Here is a 12,791-nt window from a genome sequence, read left to right on the forward strand (position 1 = left end):
ACTACTACTACTACTACTACTACTACTACTACTACAACCACAACCACCACCACAACCCACCAGGCAGAAGCGTCCCCCATTCCTCGGCGCTGGTGAGTCGCAGAACCGGTGTCGCTGTCTCTGCCCGCCGCCGCCGCCCCTCTCCCCGTCACACAGCGCGGTGCAAGGCGTCCAGTCACTCCACGCGCCCCACTCCCCGTCCTTACGTAGCGCTGTTGGGGAGAAGAGAAGAGGAGGGTGTCAGTGCCCGCGGGAAAGGAGGAAGAGGAAGGAGGAGAAGGGGGATGGATGTATGGAAGGAAGGGAGGGAGGGAAAACAATAGATGATGTATTGGGGATAAGAGGAAAAGGAGGAGGTTTTAGTTAGCAGGTGAGGGGATAAGAAGCAGGAACAAGTAGGAGGAATTTAATGGTGAAGAAAGGATGAAGTAGAAGAATGTTAGATGAAGAAAAGAGATACGAGGAGGAGGAAAGCGAAGATGGAGGAGGAGGAGAAGGAGGAGAGAAAAAAGTAAGGAGTATGAAGGATTGTGTTAAAGGGGAGAGAGAGAGAGAGAGAGAGAGAGAGAGAGAGAGAGAGAGAGAGAGAGAGAGAGAGAGAGAGAGAGAGAGAGAGAGAGAGAGAGAGAGAGAGAGAGAGAGAGAGAGAGAGAGAGAGAGAGAGAGCATAGGTGAGTCAGGGGGAAGAGATAGGATGCTGCAGATGACTCAAAAGAGGAGGAGGAGGAGGAGAGAGAGAGGGGAACAGGTGAAGGGGGGGGAGGGGGGAGATGAAGCAGGTGTATCAAACTCCCCTTGACAGGTAAATCCCAGGTGAGTCTGAGGCTGTGTCCCTTTAACTCATCCCACCTGTAATCCGTGAGAGGGGAAGGAAGGGGAAGGGAAGGGAAGGGGGAAGATGTGAAGGGGTAAGGGAAGGGAGGGGGGTGGGTAAGGAAGGGTGAGGGAAGGGAAGGAATGGAATGGGGGTAGAGAAAAGGGAAGGGAGGGAGGGAGGAGGTAGAGGAAGGGGAGGGAGGTTAGGGAGTGGGGAAGGATGAGGAAGGGGTAAGGGAAGAAGGGAAGGGAGGGGGTAGAGGAAGGGGAGGAAGGAAAGGGAGGGATATTGAGGTGGAAATAGAAAGAAGATAGAGAGAGAGAATAGAACGAAGAACAAAAGAATAAGGAGGAGGAGGAGGAAGAAGACAAGAAGAGAGGGGGTAGAAGGTATTTTCAACCTCCCCGGCGTCGTAAACTGATTAACCTTAAATTAGGAAGAAGTGCGGGGCGAGGGTGGCGAGGCTTCCTGAGGTATTTATGATCGGCGAACCTTATTAACATTACGCCCTCGTGGCCTGGCGCGGGCAAGTGCAACGGTACCAGATAATCACACTCAGCACATTATATTTTCGTTTTCTGGCCAGTAAGTATATAAACAAAACATCGATACTTTTCGGTTTTAACACTAAGTTCAGATGGATATCGCTATTGATGGGCCTAAGATAGTTTTTGGGGCCGCCGCTGGATAACGCGGGGAAGTTTTGTGTTGCAGGGGTTGTTTTTTTTGTTGGTAAGAGTGCTTGGTTCAGGTATTCACGAGGGAAAGGTTGGTGCGGGAAGTGAAAGTCTTGGGAGATCATACGTCACTCGCCGGCCGTTACGCTACTGATGAAGGGAAGGGAAAACTATTACGGGGTTCGTTTTGAGCTCGGTAATACAGCTAAATGATGGCTGCTGGGAGGCGGAAGGGATTCGTTGCCCGTTAATCCGCGAAAGGGAAAAAATATATCAAAAGCTTTGTTTCCATGGAACAGTTATGTTACAACTGGAACTTTGGAGTGTGACGTGCTCAGCGTTTTGCAATGATCGGGATCATCGTAAACTGACCTTGTAACACACTGAAGATCACCGAAAAGAACGAATATAAAACTGGCCACACCTTTCTCCATTAGTGTAATGGTTCACACCTTTCCTGCAAACAGTCGATATGTCAAGGGCACTAGGGGGGGGGGGGGGCCTGGCGCAAGATAAACATGGCACAGTTCAACAGAGATGATTAGCAGCAGCTCGCCGCGCCGCTTAATGCATGTCGTCTAGTGCGCCATACTCCGCCGACCTGACGCGGCAAGGCAACACGCGCCTCCTCGGCCAGCAGCCCAGAAGAGTGCATGGTCACCGCCGCCGCCAGGATGCTGCCGCCGGACGCCTCGTCGACGCTCCTCCCGTGGCGCGTGATGGTGCCCGTGATGCAGGTGTACGGCTGCTTCCCCTACAGGATGTCCGCCACGAGCGGACCGCCCGCCTTCTGCCTCCCGCTGTGCCTGTGGTCAGTCTTCTTGTTCCTCTTAAAGGCGGCCATGATGTGCGGGGGGCTGAGAACACTCTCACCGCTCTACGAGTCGCCTGAGGTGGGCCTCGTGGTGTACTCGGGCACCATCATGCTCATGCTGCTCTTCACGTGTTTGACGCCCGTTGCCATGGCTGCGAGGAGCCGCCAGTTGGCCCGGCTCCTGCATGACCTGTCCAAGATCACGGAAGTCTCTGCGCCGCCCACACACCGCTGGTACTGCAGGCCGCGGGCACAGTGCGTGGTGTTCTCAGCAGTCGTGTTCATCACCTCCTCAGTATTCTGCTCCTACGCCTTGGGCTTCACATCTCTGGAAGTTGCAACCTTCACGCCCGTGTCCTTTCTCAACAGCATAGCCTTCATGTTGCCAGGAGAAGTGTCCTCCATGGTGTTCGGCCTGCTGGGCCGTCGCCTGGTGGCCGCCACGGAGGCCACGGTGGCCTCGATCTCCTTGCTCCTCGCCCCCGACGGATCCTTCAAGAGTGAGAGCGGCCTGGAGGCGGCGATGCGGGCGCTGCGTGACCTCGACGCTGTCATCCGGGAGGTAAGAAGCGAGAGCCTTGCCTCGGCCTTGTTTGAGTCCATTAGTCCTCCTAGCCGCCCTCCGACGGAGTGAATCCTTCCCGCAGGTGGAGCTGCAGCGGGAGGTGGGGACTCGCTGCTTCTTCTCAGTCATCAGCATGGCGCTGCTGCTGGCACTCCTGATGGCCGTCGCGTGCCCCTACGCCATGCTGCAAGGCGTCTTCATGAGCGGCAGCACGGCCATCCTCTTGGGCGCCGGTTACTACATCATGGGCAGCTTCTGTCACCTGGGCCAGACCTTCGTCAACCAGGTGGGCACGCCTGGCAGGAGGCACTGCTTGTTGTAAACGTTCCGATAGTTTCACGACAGCCTGCTGCAACGATTCGTCTCACGTCACCTTGCCGGGCGATGCCTTGCACAGACCCTGGACGCAGGCCTTGCTGCTCCTCCAGGTCCAGATCGGTGGCCCTGGATTCCAGGGTGCACAGCTTGCAGCTCTCGGCTCCCTCAGACTCACAAGTTTTTATACGTAGTAATTTAAAAAAAAATCTGTCGCCTTCTAGTCCACTGCTGTTCTCGCAGCGACGGTCACTGTCCTTATTGGCAAAAGGTTACTACTGTAGTTGGCATACGTCACTATCCGTTAGGTTCAGGTGGGTTCTCTTAGTTCACAAGAATATATACATTTTAGTTTTTGCACACATCTCAAAACACGTGATCGCGGGGTTCTGATGAGTGCTGATTTTATTTCCACTCTCGGACTGTGGAAAATTACCTCCTCACTGAACTGAGCGGGACAAGACGACGAATCTTTGCCCATCCTACGACTCTCTTGGCTTTATTTCAGGTCAGCGAGGCCGAGGGACTCCTGAAGGACCTGATAGTGAAAAGTCACATTCTCAACTTTAACTTGAAGGTTTGTGGCCGACTCTGTGTTTGTGTGAGGAAGCGGCAGTGGAGAGCAAACTGGGCATCAGGCACATGAGGTTATATTATCAATGAGTATACAAGTGTGAGGTCAACGCCTGAGTAATGGTGGTGGTGAGTGGTGGCGTGAGTCTGTGTCGAGAGTGTGGTGACTCAGGTGTGCTCGGCAGGTGAGCCAGGTGATGGGGAGGCTGTCGCACAACCTTGCCTTCGACATGTGTGGCTGGTACAGGCTGGACCACGCCGCCCTCCTTGGGGTAAGTGCCGCGCCCTCACGCACCCATTCATGTATTCATTATTTCTCAATGTGCTTCTACTCTGAACACTGTATCAACCTGCTTGTTATAATGTGTTTGCTTCCAGCCTCCCGCCATGCCTCAAACACGAGTTGTCGCCAGGGTCCTGTTAGTATGTCATTGCCGAATATATTAAGCTTGAGACATTTCTTCTCTGACACGGCGCCAAGAAAGACCGCCCCAATAATCAATCTTCTGACAACTGCTACTCGTATATTCCCGCCTTGGCAAATACTGACACATAAACTGATCAACAACTATTACTTCGTCATCTCAAGCCTTTCCCTCTTCCTGCAGCTGCTGAACACTGTGCTGACGTACCTGGTGATACTCTTCCAAGTGGGAGGAACCGCCGTCAAGAGTCATATCCCCACCTCCCCGCCTCCAAGCAACGCCTCGGCCCCGGCAGACCCAAGAGGTCCACACTTTTAAGTAGGTGTTCCGGGGCTGGCTGGTGCATGGCCCTCTCAAACGTTTCAACACACCCACACTTGGTAAGGCTTTCGTAGAGGTTGTTGTAGGATTTCCAAGGGTAGTTTTCTGAGCCTAGTGACAGTTTGACAAGGCTCAGAATACGGGTCTTACACACACACACACACACACACACACACACACACACACACACACACACACACACTTGGTAAGGCTTTCGTGGAGGTTGTTGTAGGATTTCCAAGGGTAGTTTTCTGAGCCTAGTGACAGTTTGACAAGGCTCAGAATACGGGTCTTACACACACACACACACACACACACACACACACACACACACACACACACACACACACACACACACACACACACACACTTGGTAAGGCTTTCGTAGAGGTTGTTGTAGGATTTCCAAGGGTAGTTTTCTGAGCCTAGTGACAGTTTGACAAGGCTCAGAATACGGGTCTTACACACACACACACACACACACACACACACACACACACACACACACACACACACACACACACACACACACACTTGGTAAGGCTTTCGTAGAGGTTGTTGTAGGATTTCCAAGAGTAGTTTTCTGAGCCTAGTGACAGTTTGACAAGGCTCAGAATACGGGTCTTACACACACACACACACACACACACACACACACACACACACACACACACAGTTGGTAAGGCTTTCATAAAGGTTGTTGTAGGATTTCCAAGGGTAGTTTTCTGAGCCTAGTGACAGTTTGACAAGGCTCAGAATACGGGTCTTAAACACACACACACACACACACACACACACACACACACACACACACACACACACACACACACACACTTGGTAAGGCTTTCGTAGAGGTTGTTGTAGGATTTCCAAGAGTAGTTTTCTGAGCCTAGTGACAGTTTGACAAGGCTCAGAATACGGGTCTTACACACACACACACACACACACACACACACACACACACACACACACACACACACACACACACACACACACTTGGTAAGGCTTTCGTAGACGTTGTGTATAATTCGTGGGTATAATAAAGTAAACGAGCCTGATAATTAAAGCCGAAAGCGCTGGACAATAGGCTCAGGTTAGCTTCACGGGGGTACAGGACGAGTTGGCAACACTTTTTAGAGGCAAGGAGGCAGATTAGGGGAAGCAAAAAGGGAGGAGGATGGAAGGAAAGAAGGAGGGAAAGAAGATTGAAGGGGAGAGATAAGAGGGAAGGAAGGATAAGGAGGGGAGCAGAGGAAGGATTCAAGAGGGAAGAAGGAAGAAAGGAATGACAACAAGGAGGGAAGGATAATAAAGGAGGAAGAGAGAAGGAGGGAAAGAAGATTGAAGGGAAGAGATAGGAGGGAAGGAAGGATAAGGAGGGGAGCAGAGGAAGGATTCAAGAGGGAAGAAGGAAGAAAGGAATGACAAGGAGGGAAGGATAATAAAGGAGGAAGATTAGAGGAAGCGAAAAACGAGGAGGATGGAAGGAAAGAAGGAGGGAAAGAAGATTGAAGGGGAGAGATAGGAGGGAAGGAAGGATAAGGAGGGGAGAAGAGGAAGGATTCAAGAGGGAAGAAAGGAATGACAACAAGGAGGACAATAAAGGAGGAAGAGAGAAGGAGGGAAAGAAGATTGAAGGGAAGGAAGGAAGGATAAGGAGGGGAGAAGAGGAAGGATTCAAGAGGGAAGAAGGAAGAAAGGAATGATAACAAGGAGGGAAGGATATGGAAGAAGAGTAGCGATAAAAAAATAATGGTCGGAAATGCAGAATCACAAGCCGTTAGCGAATACATAAGACATCAACGTTACTATTATCATTACTATTATTATTATTATTATTATTATTATTATTATTGTTTTAGTGGGGAGTGATCATTCATTGCCATACGCACGCCGTTATTTTGAGGTTCCTGTTTAACTTGTGACAATAATTTTACGATTCCTGTACGAAGAAAAAATACATATAACTGTACTCTTGTTTTCTGTGTCTAAAAACATCCTCAGGTATATAGATGATATTAATTAGACTCGTAGTGAATTACCTGGTGGGCTTGACAGGTGGTATTTAAAAGGAGGAGGAGGAGGAGGAGGAGTGAGGGGAATGAGATAAAATAAAGGAGACAAGGGAGGAAACTGGAGGAAAGGAGGAAGGAAGGAAGAGAAAGGAGGGAAGAGGAGAAAAGAGAAGAGGAAATAAACTGAAGGAGGAGAGAAAGGAGGGAAGGAGTGGAGGAGGAGGGAAGAGGAGGAGGAAAAGTAGGAGAGAGAGAGAGAGAGAGAGAGAGAGACACACGACATTGCATTCCTTCTCTCTTCTCTCTTTCTCTCTCCCTTCCTTCTCCCTCCTTCTCCCTCTCTCTCTCCCTTCCTTCGACTGCATTTTATACCCTCTAGTCACGAAAGTTAGTTTCTCTCTCTCTCTCTCTGATACTGTAATTTGATATAATCCTTTAATCTTTGCTCTCCTTCCTTCCTTCCTTCCTTCCTTCCTTCCTTCTTTCTTTCTTTCTTTCCTTCCTTCTCTCCTCTCCTTCCCTCCCACCTTCCTTTCCTTCCTTCCCTTCCTTCCCTTCCTTCCTTCTCTCCTTCCATTAAACCAGTGTTCTTCTCTCTCTTAACATCCCCTAACTTAAAACAAAATCCTAACCCTTATTTATATATCTCAAGAAGAAGTGAATGTATGTTTTAATTTTAAGGCAACCCCCCCCACCCCCCCCCTTAACGTTAGGGAAGGGAGAGGGAATTACTAGGCTAAATCCAGATATATCATTTCTTTCCTTCCCTGTTTCAATCCTGAGTTTCCTCCACTGTTTCCCTTCCTTACACTTTCCTTCCCTGTTTCAATCCTTAGTTTCCTCCACTGTTTCAATCCTTAGTTTCCTTCCCTGTTTCCCTTCCTTACACTTTCCTTCCCTGTTTCAATCCTGAGTTTCCTTCCCTGTTTCCCTTCCTTACACTTTCCTTCCCTGTTTCAATCCTTAGTTTCCTTCCCTGTTTCCCTTCCTTACACTTTCCTTCCCTGTTTCAATCCTTAGTTTCCTTCCCTGTTTCCCTTCCTTACACTTTCCTTCCCTGTTTCAATCCTTAGTTTCCTACACTGTTTCCTTATACTTTCCTTCCCTGTTTCAATCCTTAGTTTCCTCCACTGTTTCCCTTCCTTACACTTTCCTTCCCTGTTTCAATCCTGAGTTTCCTCCACTGTTTCCCTTCCTTATACTTTCCTTCCCTGTTTCAATCCTGAGTTTCCTCCACTGTTTCCCTTCCTTATACTTTCCTTCCCTGTTTCAATACTTAGTTTCCTCCACTGTTTCCTCCTTCCCTGTTTCAATCCTTAGTTTCCTCCACTGTTTCCCTTCCTTACACTTTCCTTCCCTGTTTCAATCCTTAGTTTCCTTCCCTGTTTCCCTTCCTTACACTTTCCTTCCCTGTTTCAATCCTGAGTTTCCTTCCCTGTTTCCCTTCCTTACACTTTCCTTCCCTGTTTCAATCCTGAGTTTCCTCCACTGTTTCCCTTCCTTACACTTTCCTTCCCTGTTTCAATCCTGAGTTTCCTCCACTGTTTCCCTTCCTTACACTTTCCTTCCCTGTTTCAATCCTGAGTTTCCTCCACTGTTTCCCTTCCTTACACTTTCCTTCCCTGTTTCAATCCTGAGTTTCCTCCACTGTTTCCCTTCCTTATACTTTCCTTCCCTGTTTCAATCCTGAGTTTCCTCCACTGTTTCCCTTCCTTACACTTTCCTTCCCTGTTTCAATCCTTAGTTTCCTTCCCTGTTATACTTCCTCCTGTTTCCAATCCTTGAGTTTCCTCCACTGTTTCCTTCCTTATACTTTCCTTCCCTGTTTCAATCCTGGAGTTTCCTCCACTGTTTCCCCTTCCTTATACTCTTCCCTCCTGTTTCAATCCTTACTTTCCTTCCCTGTTTCCGTTTCCCTTCCTTACACTTTCCTTCCTGTTTCAATCCTTAGTTTCCTTCCTGTTTCCTCTCCTTACACTTTTCCTTCCCTGTTTCAATCCTTTTTCCCTGTTTCCCTTCCTTACACTTTCCTTCCCTGTTTCAATCCTGAGTTTCCTCCACTGTTTCCCTTCCTTACACTTTCCTTCCCTGTTTCAATCCTGAGTTTCCTCCACTGTTTCCCTTCCTTACACTCAAAAAGAAAAGCTGACCCTCGCCATAAGTCCCCCAAGGAAGGAAGGGAAGATGAATTATAAAAAAAATACACTTGAGGTTCGTTGGTCGGGTCCAGAAGAGGAAATGTCATGATAGGTCCAATTTTACGGGAGTTACCCCTTAAGAATACCAATCCTGATGAGAGAGAGAGAGAGAGAGAGAGAGAGAGAGAGAGAGAGAGAGAGAGAGAGAGAGAGAGAGAGAGAGAGCATCAATTAGAGAGAGCGGACGGCCAGATTAGGAAGGCTGGGGACTAATTGATGGAGTGCACCCCCCCCTCTCTCTGTGTATGTGTGTGTATGTGTGTGTGTGTGTTTAATCTATATAGCCACCTGTTGAGAAAGGAATCTCTCTCTCTGAATGCCCATATAAGGCCACTATTATGCTCCTCCAGAGAAAGAGAGACAGCTCCCTTGAAACACGAAGAAAGGGAGAGAGGGAGAGAGAGAGAGAGGGAGGGAGGGAGAGAGAGAGAGAGAGGAAAAGAAGGCAAACCAGATGTAACTTTTCTCACGCCCTAAGAAGAAGGAGGAGGAGGAGGAGGAGGAGGAGGAGGGAGAGAAGAAGAAGAGATGGAGGGAAGAATAAGCCGTAAGATAAAGTAAACTCTCTCTCAATGATTCCATAAATGACGCTATTAAGAGGAAACAACAGGAGCAGAATTGCCAGGGAAGGTTGTTTGTAGCGTTTGTGTTGGTAATAACGCTGATGGTAGTAGTAGTAGTAGTAGTAGTAGTAGTAGTAGTAGTAGTAGGAGGAGGAGGGAGGAGGAGGAAGGAAAGAAGAAGGAAAGAAAATATAGGAAAAGGGAGGATAGAGGAAGGAAGGGAGAGAGAGAGAGAGAGAGAGAGAGAGAGAGAGAGAGAGAGAGAGAGAGAGAGAGAGAGAGAGAGAGAGAGAGAGAGAGAGAGAGAGAGAGAGAGAGAGAGAGAGAGAGAGAGAGAGAGAGAGAGAGAGAAAATTGGGCAAAATGGTTATGTCGTGAATAATTTAATAAGTACAAAATTGGAACATAAAAAATAACGAAGTAGTAGTAGTAGTAGTAGTAGTAGCAGTAGTAGTAGTAGTAGTAGTAGTAGTAGTAGTAGTAGTAGTAGTAGTAGAAGAAGAAGGAGAGAAAGAAGGAGAGAAAGAAAGAAAGAAAGAAAGAGAGAAGGAGAGAGAGAAAGAAAGAGAGAAAGAAGGAGAGAGAAAGAGAGAGAGAAAGAAAGAGAAAGAAAAAGAGAAAGAAGGAGAAGAAGAAGATGAAGGAGAAGAAGAAGACGAAGATAGGAAGAAAGAAAGGAACTGTAGGAGACGAAGTAAATAAAGAAATAGGAAATGGAGAGAAAAAGAGGTAGAGGAGAGGAAGAAGGAGTAAAAGAGGAATGAAGAGAAATTAAAAAGGAAGAGAAATAGAAGGTAGAAAACGAGAAGATGAAGGAAGTAGAAGGATGGACAAGAAAAAATAGCAGCAGTAGAAATAGTAGTAGTAGTAGTAGTAGTAGTAGTAACGAGGTCACTTTTTTGGCAGTAAGGAAAACAACTTAAGTGAAAAAAAAAGTGTTGCCAAATAAGCATGTAACAAGTGGAGGAGGAGGAGGAGGAGGAGGAGGAGGTGCGTGAGGGTACGTTATATAAGGGTCGGTAACTGTTATAGAAGGAAGGCCAGGTATGTGAGGCAGGTGTGAGGGGGCGTGTGTGTGTGTGGGGGGGTGGGGGGGGAGAGGGAAGGAAGGGAAGGATAGAGGAAGGGAAGGATAGAGGAAGGGAAGGATAGAGGAAGGGAGGAAGGAGGGATGGAGGGAGGGAAGGATAGAGGAAGGGAGGAGGGTAAGAGATAGGAAGGGAAGGGAAGGGAAGGTAGGAGATAGCAAGGGAAGGAGGAAGAAGAAGAAGAAGAGGAAGAAGAGGAAGGTGAACAACAACAACAACAACAACAAAATCGTATTACAAACAAACAAACGAACAAACATTAGGGCACATAGGACACCAAGTCATTACCTGCCCCATTAGCACACAGGTAGAGGCAATTAAGAGGAGGAGGAGGAGGAGGAGGAGGAGGAGGAGGTGTTGTAGTAATAGTAATGGTAGTAGTTATAGTAGTAGCTGTAGTAGTGGTAGTAGTAGTAGTAGTAGTATTTCTCTCTCTCTCTCTCTGAAGCACTAATTTTTTTTTCTTTCTATATTTTCCTTTTTTTTCTTTTCCTACTTTCTCGTTCAATCTTTTCCCTCTTTTCTTCCCTTCATTTCTATCTTTTTCTTTCCTTTTTTTTCTTTCCCTTCCTTCGCAATATCTAAAGCACTAATTCCTCTTTTATTTTCCTTTCTATCTCTTCCCTTTTCCTTCTTTTCCTTCTTTCTCGTAACATTCAAAACGCTAATTCCTCCTCTTTTTCCTTCCTTTCAATCATTTTTTTCTTTTTTTCTTTCCCTTCCTTTGCAATATCTAAAGCTCTAATTCCTCCTTTTTTCCTTTCCTTTTCCTCCTTTTCCTTCTTTTCCTTCTTTCTCGCAACATTCAAAAACACCTAATTTCTTTTCCCTGTTGTCGTGTTAAGGGTTTTGCGTCTACCTTTGGCTACACTGATTGCGTCCGTCCGTTCACCTGTGCAGTGTAGCCAGATTGGAGGTGTACGAAGGTGGTGTTTTAGGCTTGGCAACTGTGCTTGGGTCGATGGTGGTGGTGGTGATGATGGTTGTGGTGGTGGTGATGATGGTGGTTGTGGTGGTGGTGGTGGTGATGGTGGTGGTGGTGGTGGTGGTGGTAGTGGTAGTGGTGGTGGTGGTGGTGATCTCATTTATGGTTATATTGAGAGAGAGAGAGAGAGAGAGAGAGAGAGAGAGAGAGAGAGAGAGAGAGAGAGAGAGAGAGAGAGAGAGAGAGAGAGAGAGAGAGAAAGCGTGATCCGATAAGCTTAAAATTAATCAGTATTATATAATTACTCGATGTTAGGAACTTTTTCTTCTCTCTCTCTCAGACATTCAGAAGGTCGCGCATACTTGAGAGAGAGAGAGAGAGAGAGAGAGAGAGAGAGAGAGAGAGAGAGAGAGAGAGAGAGAGAGAGAGAGAGAGAGAGAGAGAGAGAGAGAGAGAGAGAGAGAGAAAATAAAATAAAAAAGAACATATTTGCCTGAAGAAGAAGAAGAAGAAGAAGAAGAAGAAGAAGAAAAAGAAAAAAAAGGGAGAGATAACTAATGAGAAAGAGAGATAAAAAGGGAGAGAAAATGACGGAGGAAGAGACAGAGACAGAGAGAGGAGGAAGGGAGGGAGGGAGGGAGCACTAAAGAGGAGAGGTCAAGGATGGAAGAAGGGAGAGAAGGGAGGGAAGGGAGGGAGGGAGAGAAGGCTGGGAGAGTAGATAAGGTAGACACATGCAAATACTCCCTGGAGGAAAAATTTATGGAGGAAGGGAGGCAGGGAGACAGGGAGGAAGGGAGGGAAGGATAGAGGAGAAAGGGAGGAAGGGAGATAGGGAGGGAAGGATAGAGGATAAAGGAAGGGTGGAAGGGAGATAGGGAGGAATGGAGGGAAGTATAGAGGAGAAAGGAAGGGAGGAAGGGAGATAGGGAGGAAGGGAGGGAAGGGAAGGAGATAGGAAGGTATGGAAAAGGAGTGAAGGAACAGAGAAAGGAAAGGGAGGAAGGGAGATAGGGAGGGAAGGGAGGAAGAGAAGGAAGGGAGGATATAGGAAGGTAAGGACTGGGGAAAGAAGAAAGGGAGATAAAGTGGAAAACAGGGAGAGAGGAGGAAAGGGAGGGAAGGGAGAGCAAACGTAGAGAAGGAAGGAAAGAGAGAAAGGGAGGAAAAGGGAGGAGAAAAAACATAAATCAGGGAGGAGAGAAAGAAGGGAGAGAAAGGAAGAAAAACAAACAAACACACAAAAGAAACGTCAACACCATCATCACCACCATCACCACCACCACCACCACCACCATCACCACCACCATCACCACTACCACCACCATCACCATCATCACCACCATCACCACCATCACCACCACCACCACCACCATCACCACCACCAAAGCCTCTCGGTTCATTTCCTCTCATTCACCAGCGTTTTTTTTAATTAAGTCCCCCCCCTGCCGCCCCCCCCCCCCTCCCTGCCGCGGGCTATTAAAAGCAAAAGAGA

At 47.7% G+C, this 12,791-nt stretch overlaps 2 protein-coding genes across 10 annotated transcripts in view; one reads left to right on the forward strand and one right to left on the reverse strand.

The window, feature by feature from the left end:
- Positions 1–12,791, reverse strand: part of LOC126995213 (uncharacterized) — a 39,465-nt gene that overhangs the window by 7,607 nt on the left and 19,067 nt on the right. For all 8 annotated transcript variants that reach the window (XM_050854578.1, XM_050854576.1, XM_050854573.1 and 5 more), the window contains exon 4: positions 61–212. In XM_050854578.1, the coding sequence (XP_050710535.1) occupies positions 61–212 (152 nt within the window). The remainder of the gene's footprint in view (positions 1–60; positions 213–12,791) is intronic.
- Positions 1,205–4,657, forward strand: LOC126995216 (uncharacterized). 2 transcript variants are annotated; one of them, XM_050854583.1, is made up of 4 exons: positions 2,872–3,159; positions 3,697–3,765; positions 3,947–4,033; positions 4,370–4,657. In XM_050854583.1, exons 1-4 carry the CDS (start codon positions 3,007–3,009, stop codon positions 4,502–4,504), a joined length of 444 nt encoding a protein of 147 aa, XP_050710540.1. In that variant the 5' UTR covers positions 2,872–3,006; the 3' UTR covers positions 4,505–4,657. The 2 variants fall into 2 exon arrangements, 1 of the variants encoding a protein (XP_050710540.1); XR_007750107.1 differs by lacking the exon at positions 4,370–4,657 and having other exon boundaries at positions 1,205–3,765; positions 3,947–4,351.

This window comes from Eriocheir sinensis, chromosome 7 (genome assembly GCF_024679095.1).
Source record: "Eriocheir sinensis breed Jianghai 21 chromosome 7, ASM2467909v1, whole genome shotgun sequence".
NCBI classification, from domain to species: Eukaryota; Metazoa; Arthropoda; class Malacostraca; order Decapoda; family Varunidae; genus Eriocheir; species Eriocheir sinensis.

Coding starts and splice junctions, on each gene's coding strand:
- LOC126995216 (XM_050854583.1), top strand. CDS start 3,007: ATGGCGCTGCTGCTGGCACTCCTGATGGCCGTCGCGTGCCCCTACGCC. Junction 3,160..3,696: donor GCCAGACCTTCGTCAACCAG/GTGGGCACGCCT, acceptor GCTTTATTTCAG/GTCAGCGAGGCCGAGGGACT. Junction 4,034..4,369: donor ACCACGCCGCCCTCCTTGGG/GTAAGTGCCGCG, acceptor CTCTTCCTGCAG/CTGCTGAACACTGTGCTGAC.